This window comes from Euleptes europaea, chromosome 9 (assembly GCF_029931775.1).
Source record: "Euleptes europaea isolate rEulEur1 chromosome 9, rEulEur1.hap1, whole genome shotgun sequence".
In the NCBI taxonomy this organism is placed as follows: domain Eukaryota; kingdom Metazoa; phylum Chordata; class Lepidosauria; order Squamata; family Sphaerodactylidae; genus Euleptes; species Euleptes europaea.
In genome coordinates, this window is record NC_079320.1 from 44266414 (window position 1) to 44289184 (window position 22771).

The following is a 22771-nucleotide window of genomic DNA, read 5'->3' on the forward strand; positions in this document are numbered from 1 at the left end:
TAATTCTGCCAATGAGGCAGAAATCAAAATAATCAGAATAATAAGCAAATTAGGTGATTTATATCTCAGATAAAGAGTAGACAGAAATTTCTAGTTTTGTTAACAACACACAGTTCGCTGTCTGAAAAGTTAGAAAATGGAGAGTCTACCTCTCCTTAGCAGCCAGGATATTGACAAAGGGTAGGTTTTAAACGAGATAAAAATGGGTGAATTACTTGGAAAAAAATAATTAAAATATTCAGCTAAAATATGTCTATGTTAGCACTAAGATTTTACTACATGAAAAGGAACAAGGCCTTGTAAAAAAACACACGCTAGGTTAGAAACAGGAAGACAGGGTGATGCTGAACATATATCTGAATAAGAGTCCAGTAGCACCTTAAAGACTAACAAAAATATTTTCTGGCAGGGTATGAGTTTTCATGAGTCTCAGAAGATATTTTTGTTAGAAAATATTTTTGTTAGTCTTCAAGGTGCTACTGGACTCTTGCTCTTTTCTACTACTGCAGACAGACTAACACGGCTACCCACTGTGATATATCTGAATGTAAGCTTTTCCTCAGGCACTATACTAACCCCCACATAAAGTCTCTGTCTCTCTTAGACGATCCATGCCATAAAGAGAAATAAGCATAAATGAAATAATAAGTGCCAAGACAGGTTTCCTAAGCCTCTGAACATTTTTGAAGACCAACCACACCACCAGGATCATCATTGCTTTCGTCTTCTGGGGTTGGGGCATCTAAGGTAAAATATTTATGTTCAAACTCAAATAATTTAAGAAAGACTGAAGAAAGATCCTCATTTGGACAACATTTTAGGTAGTCTATTTAATATAAAAGTTTTTAACAACTCATGACAGAACTACGTTTGTTTCATAGGGAACTTAGGTGGCTGAACAAGAACCAATTTCAGACCTACCGCTGAATACAGGAGGAACAGCGGAGAAGGTTTATCTATGAAAAGGCTACAAAAAAAGAACATAATCATGTTGGCAGTGGGAGAAGATTAGCAAAGCAACATGCAACCATTGAATTTCATTGTCATCTAACAAATAAAATGCACTACATTTTAAAATCATGATTTTTAAAAAAGCTGACAATTTGTTTGATCTAATCCTTTAAATTTAATACATTTAAAAAGCAGCCACATGTTTCATTCTTAATGAAGGCCTAGAGAGGAGAGTTCACTTTACTCTGGAGGCACGTATCATAGTAGATCTCACCAAGCAACAGAGGCGCATCATCTAAGGATCTTTTTCACATTAAGAATCCTATTAGAAGGAAAACACTAAAAGGTAATTGAATTTCCCTCAGTTATCTTCATCTCTGTCAGCTCCTGCTACAATAACTTACTCTCCAGAGCACAGATAACTCAATTCTGTCTAGCAAGCATATGTTATGAATCTCCAAAGCAAACTTGTCTAAATCATTCTGGTCTTCTATCAAGGTTGGCTGTGGATATGAACTCTGACAGAAAGCAAACAAATTTATTTTTATCTTTTCAATAATTCACTTCTTCATGGCTTGATAGAAGAATCTAAAGACATTTATGTTTCTAGTAATTTTGGCATTATAAATACTGACTGACCATTGACCGGAATTAAAACCTATTTGAACAGCCATTTTGTTACCACCATTTTTAAACAGAAAGAGAATTTGATATGCACTGAATAGACATCCTGCAGATTTCTATACACAGAAGGTCATTCAAGTTATATTTACATACTTTGTTGATGCATGCTGTATATGAAACAATATATATTTTTAATTTAAAAGGTTACTGATTTTTTGCCAAAAAATTGAATCTATCCTGTTTAAAAGCTTTTAACAAAGTTAACACTGTTGACATGTGCTAAAGATTATATACATTATATTGTTATTCCACATAAAGGAAAAATTAGAAAAGGAGGGGGGAAGTCTGAGAAGGAGTCGGCTCAGCTTTTTTCAAGTGCCACGGAGGATGGCAACCTGGGCTGAAGAATGCAATAGATGGAAATGGACAGCAGATAACCCAATTCATTCTATGCAGATGAAGACTTTAAAAGCCTACTGATGATACACAGTATTCTATAGTGGTAGCTACCATTATGGAACAATAAAAAAAGACTGGGGGGGGGGGGGAATAAACGCACAGCCTACCAGGCTACAAAAGCCCAGGTATAGCAACACTGCTTAAACAAAGAACTCTATTAGGAAATGGATCTTGGTTATTTGCAAGTTAATTATAAGTTAAAGTGCAGGTAGCACTACTATTAAATTTTCTCTCTTCTGAATCCTTGATCAGTTCATACAATAAGTTAATTTTGTTTGTACCACGATGCACCTATGCAATGGCATTCAGCACAAAGGCAGTAACATTACACATAGAAAGTATTAGTACAGGTCCAGCTAGGAGTATGATGAAACATGTTCTTTGATTACTTATTAAACCTATTCTAGCAACCAAAATGATGATGAAAAATTGTAATTCTATCAAGCAGGTCCTAAGGGGAGGTCGGTCTTTTCAGAGAGCGATCTAACATTGAATACAGAGAGTGATCTAACATTGAATACCTATTTCCCAGTAAATGCCAGACAGACATACCGATCAATAAAACAAGTCCTACAGGAAAGGAAGTCCGACAGAAAACAAGTCCTACAGCCCAGTATCAGTCTCTTGACTATGCTACTATATCCAGGGTTGCCAAGCCCCCAAACCCAGCTCCTCTTTTCCACCACTACTCTGAGTGGTGGCAGAATTTTTTTTTTTAATGGCTGTCAGGCTTATGGCGTAGTATCACTTCTGGGGGAAACCAGAAGGAACGCAAGAAATACTATGGTTTTCCCACAGAATTTCTGGTGATTCCTAGAGAGGTGTGATGTCACTTCCAGGTTTCCTGGAAGAGATGTCATGCTGTCGCCCCCACCCCACATGTCCCCTCCAGCAGTGACTGACAGCCCTAACTATATCTGTACTAGTTCTCTGCCACATACCTATGCAGAGCAGCTATCAGAGTATTAGATCTGAACCAGAGAGATTTGTGTTCAAATTGCTGTTCAGTCATGAAGCTTAGATGACTCTGGATCAGTCACTGTCTTTTCTCAAACAAAAATCACAGAAGCACTGAAAGGATAAAATAGGATAATCTTATGCATGTATACCTGTAAAGTGAAGTGTGCACCTGCCAGCAATACCATTTGGAAGTTAGCATTAGCCAAACAGAAAGTACTCTAAAGCATATCCCATCTTAGATCTCTAGAACTCAATTTATTTATTTACTTATTTATAGCCTGCCTCTCTTGCTGAGACTTGAGGTGGATTACAGAATATAAAACCATGCAATCGGACAACAAAAGACATTCAATGAACAATGCAATAGGACAAAGATTGTGTGTGTGTATGTGTGAAGTGCCGTCAAGTCGCAACCGACTTACCCCTTTTGGGGTTTTCATGGCAAGAGATTAACAGAGGTGGTTTGCCAGTGCCTTCCTCTGCACAGCAACCCTGATATTCCTTGGTGGTCTCCCATCCAAATACTAACCAGGGCTGACCCTGCTTAGCTTCTAAGATCTGACGAGATCAGGCTAGCCTGGGCCATCCAGGTCAGGGCAGGACAAAGATTACAGAATTAGAAAACAATGAGAACAAGCATGTGGGAGAAAAGCAGGTGTCACACAGGGAAGCTTAAAGTCTTCTCCACTTATAAGAACCCTTTCTTAGAGGAGTGTTGAATAAACAAAATTCCTTGTTGCATTGTACTGATTCAGGTTGCTAACGTAGCCAGAGCTTACAATTTTTTCTCACTCAGCTGAAAAGCTTTGCAAACATTTTCCGCAAAGAACATTGTAATAGGGTAAACTTTACTTTTAAAAAAATGTTCATAGTTTGCTATTCAATAACATCTGAAAGTTGATTATTATATCCTTAAGAGGCAAATTTAAGGATGGAAGAGTAAGATTGTGCAATAAAGTCATGCTGTTTCTCAAGCAATGTCAGATCTGGAAATCCTGGAAATTCTACATAAGAACATAAGAAAAGCCCTGCTGGATCAGACCAAGGCCCATCAAGTCCAGCAGTCTGTTCACACAGTGGCCAACCAGGTGCCCAGAAGTTAAGCTTTGAAAAACTGAAGGTGGAGATTTTTTTAAGAAAGAAAATAAGAGCACTCCCTGACTAACCAAATATCTCACTGAGCTCCCCTTTTGCCCACGCTCTCTTCCCTTTCTTCTTCCCAACTATTATAATTTTTTTATTTTATAAGAATAGAAATAAAACATAAAAAATATAGTAAAAGCTGAGATTACTACAAAAGAAGGAATCAAATCATGATCTCATTTACAATTAATACAGTTATACCAAAGTATTGAAAATTTAGTTTTTCTCACCACACTTCACATATATTCAACAGTGTATCAACGAAATTTTTCAAAATTTCTACATATCAATCAAAATTCAACCAAAATCATATCCATCAATAATATAGTTAATATAACTGATCTTGTTCCAAAGATCTGACAATAGAGTCTAATTGTTCCTCTGACACATTCAATTTCTTTGCCATTTCCCCATCTTTCTTAAGAATTCCTTTGTCATTCAAAGCCTCCTTTTGTCAATTTCTTGCTCCTGATACATTGGAAGAACTGGCTATTGGCTATCAATGTTTTTACCAATCCTGTCTTCAGATTTCATGCACCCTTTACTCACTGTATTATACATTTATCTTTATTCTGTTGGGCCCTTCTTCCACAAATCTCTCAGTTTTGGAAAAGACTCAATCAAAAATTTTAAGGATTATCTTTTGAGTTCCAACTAGTGTCTCTAATGCTACCCTTCAATTAGAATCAGGTTTGATTAAAATAGAGGCTAGGATAGTCTTAGGATCTATAAACATCTGGCTAGGACTATGTCATAATTCTTCTGATCTAACTTCCATAATTCTCAGTGACAGTTACTGTTCAGCCTGGCTTAAGGCTGTTCATCATAGAATATCCCTACTTGGGTTTTCATTTGAGTCCTTACAGATGATGCCGATTGAAAGGGCCAGGGGTATTGTCAAACAAAGGCTGCATGACATAGAAAGGCAGAATGACATTGCAAGTGTTTCTATATACTGGGCCCAACAGAGAACAAAATATATAGCTGCCCCAACACTATATCACTTTTAGAGGTTCCATCCCACCGTAGGGCATATACAATGGCAAGATGTAACACCTTCCCTTCAGCTATAATGGAAGGCCGGTACAAAAAGGTACCATTGGAAGAGCGGTTTTGCCCCTGTGGATCAGGGAAGATTGAGTCGATGGACCACATTTTATTGCATTGTAGGTTCTATGAAGCAAACAGAATGAAGCTTATTTCAATAATAAAGTGATGGCATGGTATTACCGATATGGAAATAAGCCAGAAATTATTATTTGACATAAACCCTGAGCTCATATTGAATTGTGCTAGATTTTTAGCTATAGCCATTAAAATCCATAATGATAAAGTGGTGATTTAATGAAAGGTTGTTACCTAGGCGATTGGATGGGCTTTGTATGTGCATTTTATACCTATATTAGTTTTAAATTTTACTGTGGGGTGTTGTATTCCATCCACTGTATTTGGATGGCGGGTTAGATTTTCCAGTGTATTAGGATTAGGGACTTTTTGTAATTTTGCTGGTTATATAACGAATAAAGGTTGTCTGTCTGTCCACTGATTTACATTTATCTTTATAATGTACTATGGCCCAGGCTAGCCTGATCTCGTCAGATCTCAGAAGCTAAGCAGGGTCAGCCCTGGTAAGCCCTTGGATGGGAAATCACCAAGTAATACCAGGGCCGCTATGCAGAGAAAGGCAATGGTAACCACCTCCATTAGTTTCTTGCCATGAAAACCCTACTGGGGTTGCCAAAAGTCAGCTGCGACCTGACAGCACTTTATACTCACACATGCACTATTCAGGTACAGCTACTACTGATGCCAGAGAAGCAGTTTTGCCTCATGGTTGTCTTGTATATTTGGTTGTTCCTAACAAGAGATAATTTTACTATTCCTGTGATTTGCTTAAAAATAGAATATGTGAACTCCTACTCATGTATGAGTGCGTATCCCCAGGCTACCCAATGACTAGACTGAACTGATAATAAAACAAACAGATCTGCTTTTCAGCAGAAAGCGATGAGTAATATCAAATAGTTTTTTGGTAAGATAACTAGCTAGTTGCTAGAAATTACTTGGGCCTTTCGAGTTAGCCAAGACTGTATTTACATTAACATTCATATTTCACATAAACCATAAACCATTAACTATAGCCTATAAATTGGCAAAGAGTGAAAATTAAGGCTATAGAGAAGTCCAAGTTATACGCATGAAAAAACATAACTGAAGAGAAAAGGGCAACAAATTTTACAGCAGCTGGAAATGCTAGATTTAATTATTGAAGGGAAACCATGCAGAGAGGTTAGCTGCCTAATATGATTTACAACAAAGAAGGAAAGTCAGATGAATATCCCAGTTAAATTGACAAACTGCCAATAATCAGAACATGAGCTTTTACCATTTGTGGCTGATGCATGCTTTCAGTAACTTCATCACAGAAAAGACAATGCATGCTTAACATTTAGTCAAAATCCTCCCTTAACAACAAGAGGTAATGTATGTTGTTGTCTTTAATTGCAGCATTTCAGATGTTAGCGTTACTGTGAAATTGTCAGATAGGCTCTCCGCCGGCCCCGGATAGAAACAAGATAGATTCCCCCACGGACAAAATGGAGTCCTTTTGCACTCTGTCCCTCCCCATTTGCACCTGGTCTCCTGCCCAAGATCTGCAGCTCAATGGAGACCCGCCCCGGTAATGGCTGATCTGATACCGGGTCCCGCAGAACAATACTGGGAGCCCGGGAAGATCAGCCACTTAACGCACGCATTTTACTCTGAATACTTTTGCTCAAGTCTTTACCGGTAGTATTGTGTCTTTGTTTCCAATAATCCAATCAACCCCATTGTATCCACCTTATATATGTTTCAATAATCCCCCATACCTGTATGCTAGCCTTAAGTCTTTTGACCTGCTGAAATCGCTGTTCTTCTGAAATAAACTTTTTACTCGCTGTATCGTCTGGAGGAAAGTTATTGCCTGGAACGCATCGGCTTGCTGAGGCCTGACAGAAATTGATTGTCCACTCACAACTCACCCATTTACTGGAGCAGTAATTCAACACTATATAAAATCTACTTATCCATGCTCAAGTGGTTTCCTTGAGCATGTTATTTTGAATATGTTTAAAATGCAAGTATGACCAATTTCACACAAACTTTGGATTATCATATATGAAAATGTACTGCCTATAAAGCTTTTTAAATTGTTCTACATGATGTCTCAGTGCATCTTCATGATGGTATGTGTGAGCTCCAAATGTATCAGAAGCTCACATATCTCACCTCAGGAGATCCTTCTTCAATCCAGGACTAGAAGTGTAAAACAAGGAAGTGAAAGAGTCACTCACTCCTATGCCCAAATTCACAGCTTCTTATAATGGAGAAGTCACCAGTTTTATGTTATAGCATAATAAAAAAACCCTCATGCTTATTATTCTAATTTCATAGGCACATCCTCAAGGGGAGACCTTGTGGAGCCACACCAGGGTGCCCACCAAGTATTTCTAGAAAGTGGGCAGGGCCAGGTAGGGCTTTTGCCCAGTGGGGCATCTAGTTGGCCATTGAAGATCTGATGGGTTGTGAAGATTTTTTAAAAGCTGATTCAGCAGCAGCTGCCACCCCAGCTCAACGCTGTTCACAGCATGACTGAATGTAAGGTGTGTGTATGTAAGACAATATTTTCATACAATATGTTCATTTTAAAAGGCAACCAGTTAAACAGAGCTTCCACCTGAAATGGTGAAGTTACTACAGAGTTATGCATGACCTTACTCCCTAACAAATGGCTGGCTCTGCCTCTTGTGGCAGCCATTTTTTGGTTGGCTGCACCTCCTACAGCAATCATTTTGTGGCTGTGCTTACCACCCTTTGTCAGAATTCTACTGGTGCCTGCAGTCTCACAAAGGTTTGGGACCCCTGATCCAGACACTCTCTCTGCTTGGTTGAGAGAAGTATGATTCCTTTTCTATAGTCTACTGAATTATTTTTATTCCCTAACAGCCAATGAGTGAAGTTCAAGTCCTGGAAAAAAAAAACCTTTGGTGTCAGCATGAGCCCTTGTGCTGGAAGAGTGCTGCTGCTGAGGCTATACTGGAGCCCATGTGTGGTGCTGCCACGCCACTCCCCAGCGCCAGTGTAAGTGGCCCGGCACCAGCGTTAGTGCTCATCAGCACAGCACAAGTGGTATTAATGCCAGCGCAGGGGTCACATTGGCTCCTAAGCCCATTCGCCCCCTCCCTTAGGATTGAACTGTAAGCCTGTCTTGTCAATGATGCCTCAAAAGTTTCAACTTTGTGAATTGTGCCTTACATATATTTCTAAGTGCTTTTAAATAAACAAACTACCTTAGGCAGCTAAGGGTGATATTTTCCTGTTCTCAACCATGGGAGGAAAAGGTATAGAAATAGTAAATAAAAAGACTCAAGATCTCTGAATTGCTACTCTATAATAAATGTATATATAATAAATGTCATGATGACAAACTGATTCAAATAGAGAATTACTCCCTGATAAACAACTGTTTTGTTTTAATACTTTGGGGGCTCATCATATTAATAATTCATTCCTTTTGCGAAGCTGTGTTTAATGAACATTAAAATTAAATTGAAATTGAAAGCATATTGTACTTATACTCTCCATATTTGTATTATGTTCATGTTATTTGATAACAGCATGTGAAATAATTTGCCTTAAAGAGTATACCAAACTTCTGAAATATTTGAATGATACAGTGTTCTACTGAATTAATTTGAGCTTCATATAACAGGCATAAGACACCCTTATACCTTGATTCCTAAGATGTTCCTCTGAGGATGAGCTGTTTCAACTCGAAAAGAACAATTTCTTGCATCCACTTGAATAGTTACCTATGGATTTATGGTGCCATCATCTTTGCTCATGATTGATTCAACTTAACCAGTTTCCCCTCATACATTTCCCTGGCAGCCATTTTTTCCAAGAAGAATAATGTTACTTTTCCAAGTACTAAGGCAAACTTAGGTATGTATAAAGATCTGTGTGATCAAGAGGAACATGCCTTACTGAACAGAGAAACTATGCCTTCTCCTCTACTTGTGATAAATATAGTAGAAATGCTGTGTTTTCAGCAACTTGGTTTCTGTTCAAGTTCAAGATGATGTGATTAAACCCCCTGAGCCATCACACTGAGATATCACAGAGTCAAGGCAGAATCAGATCAAGAAGTGTCAGCCAACACCTGACCTACATGGATCAAAGACATAAGCAACACATAGAGAAATAATAAATAGTGGTCAGCCCAGACAGAACCAGAGTTTTGAAGTAAAAAAGCACAGATTCCTGTTATACTAGTTTAATTATTTTTATGTGGAAAAGACAATGTCTAAGGGTGGGGGAAATATACTATTGCCACAAGAAACCGTATGCAGTTCATCTATTCAGTGAGGCCAGATCACTCATGGCATGTCTGCGTAAAACCAGAATATAAGTTGTCACTTTGGTCCCACTCCAATGATTACCAGGCAAAGAACTAAAAAAGATGTATATTTCATCTGCACAGGACTGTCTTCAAACCCTTGACTGTTTGATGTAACGAATGAAACCGGCCTGCTATTTCACAAGCACAAAATGACACCAGAGATATCTGACAACATCTCTGTTTGAAGCAGGTAACTAGCTCTAGATGAAGTGCAGACAGCTTATTAAACAATGCACAGCTTGAATCCTGTGGCCAACAAAGATGACCTTTAGAACATAACCACTGCCCAGGACAAATATGCCTTCAACTTTTTTTTTACTTATTTCAACTTACCTATTTTAAAACAAAAAAAAGTTATTAATGTGCTAAAATATAGACATGCTTGATGCTCTGTAATAAAAATAAAATCAGTGAGGTCCAGATAACAAAACATGGGACACTTTTAAAAAGTAGAATCCCATATATACTAATGTTATTTTCTGTTGTTTTCCTTTTTACATACTATACCAAATTGAAGGGTAGGGATAATTATGGATATATTTGTATTGTATTAACAGATTAATATAATTTATGGATTTTTACTATAATCAATAAAGGACATTAACTTTATTTGGTAATAATTTATGCTTTATTTCAGTTAGGCTATTATAATATTGTAAAATGAGAAGCGGACAGTATCTTTTCATTATTTTAAAATTAATAAATATATAATGTAAATATTTCATGGGATACACTGTAATGTTAATAACAGAAAGCTGAATATTACTATTATCCTGGGCCCTGTGTTGTTCAACATCTTTATAAAAGATTTGAATGAAAGAACAGAGGTGATGCTTATTAAATTTGCAGATGATACTAAATTGGAAACAAATATGACAGAAGACAGAGCCAGAATACAGGATGATCTTGACAGGCTAGAAAACTGGGCTAAAACTAATAAAATGAATTTCAATAGAGATAAATGTAAAGTTCTGCATTTGGGTAGGAAAAATCAAATGCATAATTATAGGATGGGGGAGACTTGTCTTGGCAGGAGTGTGTGCAAAAAGGAATCTAGGAGTCTTAGTAGACCATACACGGAACATGTGATGCAGTAGCTAAAAAAAGGAGGGCTGTGAAAATGATGAGGGGTCTGGAGACCAAGTCCTATGAGGAAAAGTTGAAGGAGCTTGCTATGTTTAGTGTGGAGAGGATTTGAAGAGCTGTCATATAGAATATGGTGCAGAGTTGTTTTATATTTCCCCAGAAGGTCTGATCAGAACCAACGAGTTGAAATGAAATCAAGAATTTTTGGCTAAACATTAGGAAGAATTTTCTGATAATTAGAGCAGTTCCTCAGTGGAACAGGCATCCTCAAAAGGTGGTGGCCTCTCCTTCTATGGAGGTTTTTAAGCAGAGGCTAGGTGGCCATCCGACACCAATACGGATTCTGTGAACTTAGGCAGATAATGAGAGGGAGGGCAGGAAGGGTTGTGTCACTGCTTGGCTCTCATGGCTCTTTCTTACATGCCCAGGGTAATGCCAATCACCACTTTGGGATCAGGAAGAAATTTCTCTTCAGGCCAGATTAGCCAGGGATCCTAAAGGGGTTTTTTTTTGGGGGGGGGGTTTGCCATCTTCTGGGCATGGAGTGGGGGGGGCGTTACTGGGGGGGAGGTAGTTGTGAATTTCCTGCATTGTGCAGAGGGTTGGCCTAGATGGGGAGGGCCTGTGTCTCAGTGGTAGAGCATCTGCTTGGCATGCAGAAGGTCCCAGTTTCAATCCCTGGCATCTCCAGTTAAAGGGACTAGGCAACTAGGTGATGTGAAAGACCTCTGCCTGAGACCCTGGAGAGCCGCTGCCGGTCTGAGCAGACAATACTGACTTTGATGGACCAAGGGTCTGATTCAGTATTAGGCAGCTTCATGTGTGTTCATGTGTTTATGACCCTGATGGTCCTTTCCAACTCTGTGATTCGATTATTCTACCACTTTATGTAGTTACTGTTTTATTAATCAAAAGACTACATGGCAGCCAAAAGGCAAGTGTTAAATTTTAATTTTGTGAATGCAATAAGATTAAATAATTTCTAAAACATAGTAAACTACCCAATCTCATACTAAATTTTCTCTAGAACAAGAAAAACTGGGAATACAAGTAAAAAGTGTGTCTATTAAAGTGAAGTAACTTATCATATGAGAAGAATTGATGAGAGAAGACATAATCCTGAACTTACAGCTAAGGAGGCCATCCTTGATGGATGGGTAATTCTTCCCATCAGATTTTGGAGGCAGGCACTACCCTCCAGTTTCCCTCTTCCAGTTCAGAGCCATATGCAGCTCTCAGCTGACTTCTATTATGTATCATTACTCTCTAATAACCGGATTTAAAGAGGGGGTTAGAATAAATGAGAAAAATAGAACACCAATGACGAAAACCCTTAAAGGGAATAGAAAAAGGATCGTAACAAGGAACAGTTATAAAAATCATCCTTATTAGGCTGGCAATCTTAAGACAGGCTTGAGCAAGGAGCCTTCCTTACCGACAAGTAGAAAGAACACTCTCAGTAAATTCAATGTTCCATGTTTACTAAGATGAGATGGCATTCCTGATAGATGGGATGTTAAAAAGTTGTTTTCCCATTCAAAGGAATGGGCTGTCATTTTAGCAACATATTTTAAAAATTGTCACAATATTTTGTGCCCAAAGGCTGTCAGCCAAGTGGATGGAGTCTACTTTGTATCATTAATGAACATAAAATCTGAGGCCCACATCACTACCTTACAGGTATCTTCCACTTTTACACTGATAATCAAAAATTGCCAATAAAGCTGTGTTGCTTATGAGTAATAATTCCATCCAGAGTCTTTATCCCTTGAGCCTCATAGGTGATGTGAATGCACTCTTGTAACCATCTGCTAAAGAGATGCCTTTAAGACTTTCTTGCCTTCGATGGTCGGATGGAAGGCTATTAATAATGAATCAGATTTTCAAAATGAAGATGTTCTGCATGTGTAGATATGCAAGTACTTCATGTAGTTTCCAAGACAGAGAACCGTATACATACCACAGGGAGTCTTAACCATATTGAATCACAATAAAATGTACTAAGAATAGTGCAGCTCCTTGTCTGCAGGGAATGTTAGGTCAAAGTCCATGAGCTAGTCTATTCTGAAAACAAGATAATTTGTGGCAGTGTGCTTTCATAACTTCAAGGCTCTTTCTCCTTCACCTCATTAATGCCTTTGGCATTAAATTGTGGATGTGGGTAGCCCCCATGACAACAGTATTGCCTGACCTACATATTCTAAGAACCGTTTTGTCAGAACAACATGTCTTTCAATTGCCAAACAATTATGTATGTCCATCTTGAATCTGGATGGTAGACTGGACCTTGACTCAGCATGTTTGGAGTTACTGAAATGAGCCAGGGAGGTTGAACTGAGAATCATAACCCAAATGGGGAAACACCCACATAATCTCTGCTCCCCCACATCTGAGTTTTTTATGACCATAGGTATCACAGGAGAGAAGGCATAAAGTAGCCATGGTGATGTGGTCTGTGACCACACACCATGTTGTAGGGGAGGGGCCGTGACTCAGTGGCCGTGACTCAGTGGCTATCTGCTTAGCATGCAGAAGGTCCCAGGTTCAATCCCCAGCATCTCCAGTTAAAGGGACTAGGCAAGTAGGTGATGTGAAACACTTCTGCCTGAGACCCTGGACAGCCACTGCTGGACTGAGTAGACACTACTGACTTTGATGGACCAAGGGTCTGATTCAGTATAAGGTAACTTCATGTGTTGTTAGTCTTCAAACTGTTAGTCTTCAAAACTCATATTGTTAATCTTCAAATTTCTATTGGACTTTTTAAATTTATTTTACTTGTTTTGTGCTGTGGTACTCATTTCATGTGACAAACTTGCTCAGCTGTTTATTTTGGAAAAACAAACAAGTTCATTTGTGGTGTTTTGAATTAGCATAATACCTCCTGGAAGATCTCTGGGATAAAGGACCATTTGCCTGTAATCCAGTTGTTGGCAACAGTTTGACTGGTGCTGTTCCAATCCCAAGAAAGCAAGACATTTCTCCATTCAACAGAGAAGCAGCTCTGTCTCTTGCTGAAGAGATGCCCTCTTGTCAATTTACATGAGCATTCATGTTGGTCATAATGCATGTGTGAAGATTCTTTACCACCTCATGTTTTCATACAGGAAAAGGCCCATGTTCTGTTGCTCCTTGATGGCCACCATCAAATACATTCTTCTCTATGCATGAGATGGCAGCCCTCTCTGCGTTGGTGAGCCCGAATTAGCATTTGGCTGCTGTGTTCTGCACCACCTGAAGTTTCCATCTTCAAAGACATCTCTATGTAAAGTGCATTATAGTCGTGAGAGAGACAGAAATGAAATTTGCATTGGCTCCAGCTATTTCCTTCTCCCATATTCTGGTGGCCTGTTTGAATCTATATAGTGGATTATATTGCTTATGACCCATAGCTGAACCAAATATAAAATGCTTTTATAAGGTATTCATATATTAACCTATTTCCTTTACATAAGCAATTCCATGATTGTTAGGTGACTTGCTTTGAGTTCATTGTACATTTTCTGTTTTTCACCATCTGGTTTATGCTAGAATTAGGATGGGTAACTGTTTGCCTGAGTATGAGCTTCAAGGCCGAACAAAGAAAGAACAGCTAATCTGCAACTCTCCCTGAAACTTTTGGTGTAGCCAGCAGCTGTAGTACTGATAACATCCTAAGCCATGCTTAGAATATTGAAAGTTTGCAAGAACGTGTGAAAAGCAGAAGTTCTGGTTGAAGAAGAAGGTTTTAGCACTCTGGCCCTAGAATAGCTTGTTCTATTCTGGTCTGACACATGTGAAGTGCTGGAACTGCTCTGTGTAGTCAAGCCTCTCCTTCCCCTGCCCCCCCAACCAGCAAGGCAAGATAAGGAGAAGCAACCCTGAAACAGCCAAAAACAAATGGAGCTGATGAGCCAGGCAAAGGCCAATAACAAGGTCAAAAAGGAACATCTGGTACCAAGACCTAGGAGCACCTTCATTTTGAAATCTAAGGGAGAAGGATTAAAGAGGTGAAGAAAGAGCAGAGAAGGACCAGTGATACCATCATCAGTCCTATGAAGGAGGGGCCAGGTTGAGCCAGAGAAGAGTTCTGCTCTCCATCATCAACAGAGCTCTCCTGCTCAAGCCTGTCAGACTTTCCTTATTTTGTCTCAGCCTCTTTCTGTAGTTTTACATTGGGCAGCCATGGGCTTTGGCCAAGAAAAAAGAACCTGTACCTTTAAGAAGAATGGGGGGAAAGCCCTCTAGCTCAAGTGTAGGGAGGAGCTTGATGAGATCCAGAAAGACAACCAGGCAAGAAGACTCAGTTTGATTAAGGATGGATCTGACAGCATGCAAGCCCTAAACAGGTAGTAAGTTAAGAACATAAGAAGAGCCCTGCTGGATCAAACCAGTGGCCCATCTAGTCCAGCATCCTGTCTCACACAATTGCTAACCAGTTACCGTAGAGAACCAGCAACAGGGCACAGAGGCTCAGGCCTTCCTCTTGGCCTTAGTATTCAGAGGTTTACTGCCTCTGAACATGGAGGTTCCCTTTAGTCATCAAGTCCCTGATAGACCTTTCCTCCGGGTCCTTTTTTTATCCCTTTCCCTCTTTTCTTTTTGTATCCCCCATTTGACAAAATAAAAAACTTTAAAAAAAAAGAACTTCATTTGCCATACTGTTGCCAGTATGTGTGCCCGATTTGTGAAGATCCTCTTGGAGCTCTTCAAAGTCAGCCTTGGTTTTCACCATCCTGAATAATTTTTGTGTCATCTGCAAAACTGGCCACTACACCACTCACACCCAGTTCCAATTACTTATGAACAAATTAAATAGCACTAGTCCCAATACCTATCCTTATGGGACCTAACTATTTACTTTCCTCCATTGGAAGAACAATTTATTCCTACTCTTTGCTTCCTATAATTGAACCAATTTTTTAATCCCATGACTACTTAGCTTACTCAGGAATCTTGATGAGGTAGTCTGTCAAAAGCCTTTTGAAAGTCCAAGTATATAATGTCACCATTATCCACTTGCTTGTTCGCTTTCTCAGAGAACCCCAAAAGACTGATGAGGCAGGACTTCCCTTTGCAGAAGCTGTGCTGATTTTCCATCAGCAGGCTTTGTCCCTCTGTGTGCCTGTAATCTTTGATTACAGTTTCTACTCATTTGCCTGGGGTAGACATTAGGCTAACTTGCCTGTAATTTCCTGGTTCCCCTCAAAACCCGTTCTTAAAAATCAGTGTAATTATATGTTTTTTTGTTGTTGGTTTTAAGGTTTTTAAAATGTGATTTTATTATTCATGATTTAATTTGTAAGCTGCCTTTGTGGCCCTTATGAGGGCAGAAAGGCTAGGTATAAATTTTGTAAAAAAACAAAAAAAAGGTAACAACTAGCATTAAAATCAGAAGGAATGTCAATTTGTCTTGTGGGATGTACTGTTCATTTAGGGGATGTGGCTATGGATGCATTTCACACAAGATTTAAATATTAATATGTATTAAATGTAAATGTGTGTGTAAAGTGCCTTCAAGTTGCAGCCGACTTATGGTGACCCCTTTTGGGGTTTTCATGGCAAGAGACTAACAGAGGTGGTTTGCTAGTGCCTTCCTCTGCACAGCAACCCTGGTATTCCTTGGTGGTCTCCCATCCAAGTACTAACCAGGGCCGACCCTGCTTAGCTTCTGAGATCTAAAGAGATCAGGCTAGCCTGGGCCATCCAGGTCAGGGAATTAAATGTAAATACATAACTGTAAATATATGTATTGTTATACACTACTACAATAAAATGTATACGTGGCAACCTTCAAAATCTTCCCTGGAACAAGAATAAAACAGTGACGTCCAGTTAAAAATAATGTATACCGAAGAGTTTCCTTGACCTAAAGCAAGTCTACAGGACAGAAGAATGCAAGTCAATCACCCAGCAGTGTGAAGACTGAAATACAAGTGAAGTTCCAAGAGATTAGCACTGTTCCACAGGTAATGAAAACATTTATGACACAACCCTTCTAGTGTCCATTGTTTAAATTACAACTCCAATATATAGAGGCTAAATACTAGTGCATGTTTGAAAATTTTGGGCTTACCTCAAATTCAGCATGCCTGTGAATATCTTCAGCTCTCTGTCTACTCAAGATAAATTCTGCTTCATTTGCTACTCTGACTAGATGATCCTTCATTGTTTGGCTCAGCAATCTGTAAAAACAGAGTATTTAGGGACAAATAAGTAATTATGGATTCCCAAAATAAAAGCCTCAAAAACTTTTCAGATGGACAACATGGATTCCCTGGCCCAGAAATAGGCTTTCAGAATGGAGTTCAAAACACAGAATGACTTCCCCATTTGTCTCAAGAGAATTTAATACACAGTCTTTTACAGGAACAAAGTAGCTCCTCATGAAATTCATGAAATGTATTGTGCAAACAATAGATTCTTTTTCAAATTGACAAAACACGCCAATCTTTGTATTGGGTCATAATTGATGCCTTCCTCAATATTATCCAGCGAACACAAAGTAAACATAAATCTGTTCTAACAGACCGTTCCCTAGAAATCATTGCCAGTGATGTAATAATCACAAAGCTGATCACCATGAATCAAATATAGCCAATAAATAAAACTGACTCAGATCCACCCCCTTTTCCTTAATAAGACAGAACCTAAGAATGTGAGGATTCCAAAAATTCACCCCTGTAGTATATCATTTTTCCTCTTCCGCTCTCACTTTAAGTCTTTTTAGTAACAAAATAACGGCTGCATTAAATATTCATTAAATTGAAACAATAGTTTATATGAAGAAGGGCCCACATTTGAAAAAGTAAACAATTATAATTTTAATAGTGCCTTGCTATGCAGACTTACTCCAGTCTAAACATTAAACTCCAGTCTGAAACTGTAACCTTCCATAGACTTGCACTGTAAGTCTGCTTAATTGCTGTTGCAACTGGTACAAATTGAATATATAAGAAATAGAAGACAGGTGTGCTAACCTACTGTAAAGAGCATAATGACTTCTATGGCCAGATAATACTCAAGCTGAAAAAGTTATCTCTATTCTATACAAATTTTAAATACTCAATAAACTGTCTCTTTTTAAAAGACATATACCTTTTAGGCTCTTTATATATCCCTCACAGAACCTTAAAGCTCCAGTCTGAACCTCAGAGCACTTTACTGACACAGATCTCACTGCAGTAAGCTGAACACAAACTGAAAACCAAGGTATCTGGTTATCTGTGAACAACCTTGAGGTTTTCTAGTAAGCTTCATCAACAACTCAGATGTTCTCAATTTGCACAAAGATGATGTTATTTAATTCCATGCAGGGATGATCAAACAGAACTGGATGCAATAAAAGCCAAAGTTCTAGATACACACTCTGCCTACAAGTGAACATTTTAACACGAAAATGAAAAATTACTATCTTCAGAAAACCAGCTGGATTCTTCTTTTCATCTTTTCAGCATAATCAGAGATATAGTTTTTTTTTATTTTCATCATATCCTTAACATTATTTGACGTTCTTCAAAGTAGAGAATTGAGAAGAAGAGTTTTATTTTGCATGGTCTTAAAGCAATCTCTGTTGTAAATGCCCGTCTTAAAACAAACTTGGTGGCTAAAAGAACACAAATCTCTCTTCGATGTAGACCATCACCATAACAGAAATATATATTACACAAATCTCAGGAGTCTTGAAGATTGGTTTTGTGTCTGCATGTATATGATTATTCTATACTGCACACTTCCAAAGAATGGGGCTAGGATAATGCTACTCTAAAATAATAATTAATACTTTGCTTAAGCAGTTTAAGAAAAATATGTAGTCACTTATAATGCTGAGGCAAAGAAATTAATAAAATGCCTTTATAGTCTAAGATCTGAAAATATGAAATTATATATATATTCTACAAATGCTAATAAGGCTAAAAGCTTTTAATTCTAGCTATTAGTCAGAATGAAAACTAGTCATGATGCATACCTATTCTCTCCAATATCAGAGGAGCAAGCCTATTCTATTAAGTGCTGTGAAACACAGGCAGGATGCTGCTGCAGTTGTCTTGTTTGTGGGCTTTCTAGAGGCACCTGGTTGGCCACTGTATGAATAGACTGGTGACTTGATGGGCATTGGTCTGATCTGGCATGGCTTTTCTTATGTTCTTTTTTTTTTTTTAATCATCACAAGCTAAGAACTTTCAACTCATCTCCCCTCTGTGTGATTTCCCTTCATAATTGGTAATGATTTCTCAGGATCTTCAACATTTCCAAGGCATTTGTGCATAAGGACCAACAAGAGATAACTGTTTCCATTTAAGGAAGCAAAAGATCTTTAGTTAATACAGTAGGAGCTGAGGGTAGAGATATTTGTTTTATGTAATTAACTGGTTTGTAAGAACTAGATCAGCATGAACTTCTGTTTCCTATATTTAAAAATCACACCAACTTACAGAAATGTTAAACACTAGATGAATCATAGAGTTGGGAGGTGCCATACAGGTCATCTAGTCCAACCCCTGATCAATGCAGGATCAGTCTAAAGCATCCCTGACAAGTGTTCGTCCAGCTGCTGCTTGATGACTGCAGTGAGGGGGAGCTCATTACCTTCCTAGACAGCCAATTCCACTGCAGAACTACTCTTACTGAAACAAAAATTCCTAATCTAAAGCCAGTACCATTCTGCCCATAATTTAAAGCCATTATTGTGAGTCCTATCCTCTGCTGTCAACAGGAACAGCTCCCTGCCCTCCTCTAAGCGACAGCCCTTCAAATACTTAAAGAGAGCAATCATGGCTGCCCTCAGCATCCTCTTCTCCAGATTGAACATTCCCAAGTCCCTCAGTTTTTCCTCGTAGGACTATGTCTCCAGGTCCATGAATATCCTCATCTCTCTCTTTTGCACCTGTTCCATTCTGTCCACATGCTTTATGAAGTGAGGCCTCCAGAACTGCACACAGTACTCCAGGTACAGCCTGACCAATATGGTATACAGTGGAACTATGACATCTTGTGATCTGGATGTTATGCCTCTGTTGACACACCCCAAGACCACATTAGCCTTTTTTGTCACTGCATCACACTGACTGCTCATAATTAGTTTACAATCCACCCATACCTCAAGATCTTGTTCACACACACTGATACCCAGAAGTGTATCCGTCATCCAGGATGCGTGCTTCTCATTTTTGTGACCCAGATGTAGAACCCTGAACGTATGCTTGTCTAATTTCACCTTATTCACATTGGCCCACTTTTCCACTATGTTCAGATCTCGTTGACTTCTATCTCCTGGGATGTTCGCTGCTCCTCCCAATTTAATGTCATCTGCCCATTTAATGAGTTGTCCCCTCCACCCTCTCATCCAAATCATTCACTGATCCACCAGCAGGCCTACAAAATGTGTTACAGAAGAAGGTGATGGCATAAAATAATAATCTTTGACATGCATCCACATTCAATAGAATTGTCTTTTCTTCACCTACAAACTGATTAGCTTTTACAATGGATTTTTCTTCTTTTAACATCATGTCAGCTGATTACTGGGTACTTTAAAAATCAGAAAATGTGTCTGAAGCATACCCACTTTAAAAAATGTTACCTAGAATTACGATTCTAAGCAACCTGAACATTGATGTGTAGGGAGGTGTTAAGTAATAAACAATAAAATGAAAGCCAGATTAAATAGTTTAACCAAATGAACCTCATTGCTAGTCACATGTAATAGAGAAGTAGCTTAGGTTACGTGTAAAGGAAAGGCCTATTTCAAGATATTGCCTCAGTATTTATTAAGGTTCTAAAATGTGCAAAATACAGTGCTGTGTTAATGACTGACTTGACATGGTTTAGGGCAAGACGACCATAGTTGTAATGTAGAGGATAAATCTTTCACTACAGGTTTGAATTCTGAGACCCAAAGCATGTGTTGGATTGCAGTGCTAAGAATTAACTTCTAAGTTGTTTCTGATTATGTATTTTTGACCTCCCTTGACCTCATTTACAGAGTGGCTATTATAAACTTGGCTGCCGAATAATGTTTTATTAGTCTAGATAACAAAGTGTTCCCACAGACTGAACCAGCACTGTACAGTTCATCCGGGCAAGGTATCATTAACAAATAAATTGCAGAAGCTGGGCCAAAGTGAGTAGGTAGATTTCCCTATGAATAGGTAAGGTTTAAGAAGTCATTTTTTTTTGGAAATGTGTTGTCCACATACAATTTAAAATCAAAAGTACAAATCTCAGTAAATTATAGAGGTCCAAGTCTAGGGATATGTTTAGATTCTGCTTTGCTTGATGGAAAAGCAGATAGGTATGGTAGTCAAGAATGCTTTTTTTCAATTGAAAAGGAGATTGTCTTATTTTTTTTATTTACCTGATCTGGCTGTGATGATCTATGCTAATGTAACCTTAAACACACTAAATGGGGCTGCCTTGAAAACAACTAAATTTTTGAAAGTGCAGGATGTCCAGCTCATTTTTTGGCTGGAGTGACCCAGTATCAAGATATTATACCTGCACTAGAGCAGGAGGGAAGGTGGCATGGAATAGCACAACCTTGGAAGGTAAGCAGCCTTGAATGGGAGACTACCGCAGAAGGCTCTGCAGACTAAGGCAATGGCAGACCACCTCTGCTTCTCTCTTGCCCTGAAAGACCTTTGCTGGGGTTGCCATAAGTTGGTTGCGACTTGATGGGACCTACATATATACATAGGTAGGTAGGGCATCTTCATTGGTTGCCTATTTCTTCGGGGGCTTCTATTCAGCATGCTGTTTCTTACTTTTACAGCCTTTCTTGACCTGGGATGTACATACCTGAGAGACTGTCTCTCCTGGAGTGAACCTGTGTGCCAACTGTTTCCCTCAGCCATGTTTGCTGTGTCTTCTATTATGACAGTAAAATCTGTGTCAGCCCAGTTGTGGCCCCTTCCCTCTGCATTGACCTCCCAGAGGATGTGATCCTCCTTGCCAGCCTTCAGAGAAGTCCGTGCGATTTACAGGGGCCTTTTATAGCAGAGACTGAATTTGGCAGTTGGGTGTTTATGCTCGCCTGGTAATATTTTGTATTTTAGATACATTATATCTATATGTCTTTATGTTTGTAGGGGACAAGGTTTTATGTTTAATATATTGTTGTAAACTACCTTGGGCCTCTTTGGGGGGCACTATACACATATTTCACTAAAATTTATCAATCAGCTTCAAAGAGGTATCATCTTCAGCCATTGGCAATGCACTTAAAGTTGTGTAGTTCCTTCAAACTTATTGCTATGGCTTTACTAACATGAATGTGTGTGCTCTGCACTGTGATTTCCACACAGCAGCACTTTGAAAATCTGAGCCACAGTTAGCACCAGAGCAGAATTATTGGATCAGTATCAGTAAAGACAAGTGAGCACTTAAACTATCCACTCAGAGATTAATTACTTTGGAACTAGAACTAGCTGCCATGCAGTGCATTCCTGAGGTGGGGGGCTGAAAGTTCTCTGAAGGCGGCGTAAGTGGCCTCTTACCACCAGCATAAGTGGCCTCTTATCACGGAATAAAAGACACTTACACTGGCGGCGGGGGCAATTCCGTCAGTGCTTGGGTGCCACGGAGCTGCACGCTGCCCCTCCAACGCTGCAGTCTCTCCAGGACCTAAATCCCGGAAGAGATATGTGGTGCTGGCATGGTGGGGGACGTTCATGGGGCGTTCACAGGGGTGGAGTTGACAGTAGTCAGCTTCCAAAACCCCTCCAGCAACAGCGTTGCTGCAGCAGGTTTTACCTGGCACAGCATCACTGTTTGCTATGGGGGGGGGGGGGAAGCCCCATTTTCTTTTAAAAACCTTTTAAAAGGCTTTTTAAAGCCTTGAAGCAGCTGAGGAATCTCTTTGGAGCTGCCACGGCAACGCCTCGGCTACACCATACCCAGCCACTGCAAGGCTCAGGAATGAGCTGTAAGTCTTCATTTTAAAAGTCACATTTTAGATGGTGGCTTCCTAACAGCTGCTGGTTCAGACTAAGCAATCTATAAAACGTATGCTTTACTTGTTTTGTATAACGCAGATATCTTAACCCAGTTTTCTGAGTTGGTTAGATTGATTTTTTTAATTAATTAAAGAAATGATCATTCTACTGAATGCCACAGATTTTCAAAGAT

The 22771-nt window shown here is 39.1% G+C and overlaps 1 protein-coding gene across 2 annotated transcripts in view; it reads right to left on the reverse strand.

Moving 5' to 3' along the window:
* The window catches only part of LRBA (LPS responsive beige-like anchor protein), a 445808-nt gene that overhangs the window by 273682 nt on the left and 149355 nt on the right, over positions 1-22771 (reverse strand). For both annotated transcript variants that reach the window (XM_056855892.1, XM_056855891.1), the window contains one exon: positions 16722-16830. In XM_056855892.1, coding sequence (XP_056711870.1) covers positions 16722-16830 — 109 coding nt within the window. The remainder of the gene's footprint in view (positions 1-16721; positions 16831-22771) is intronic.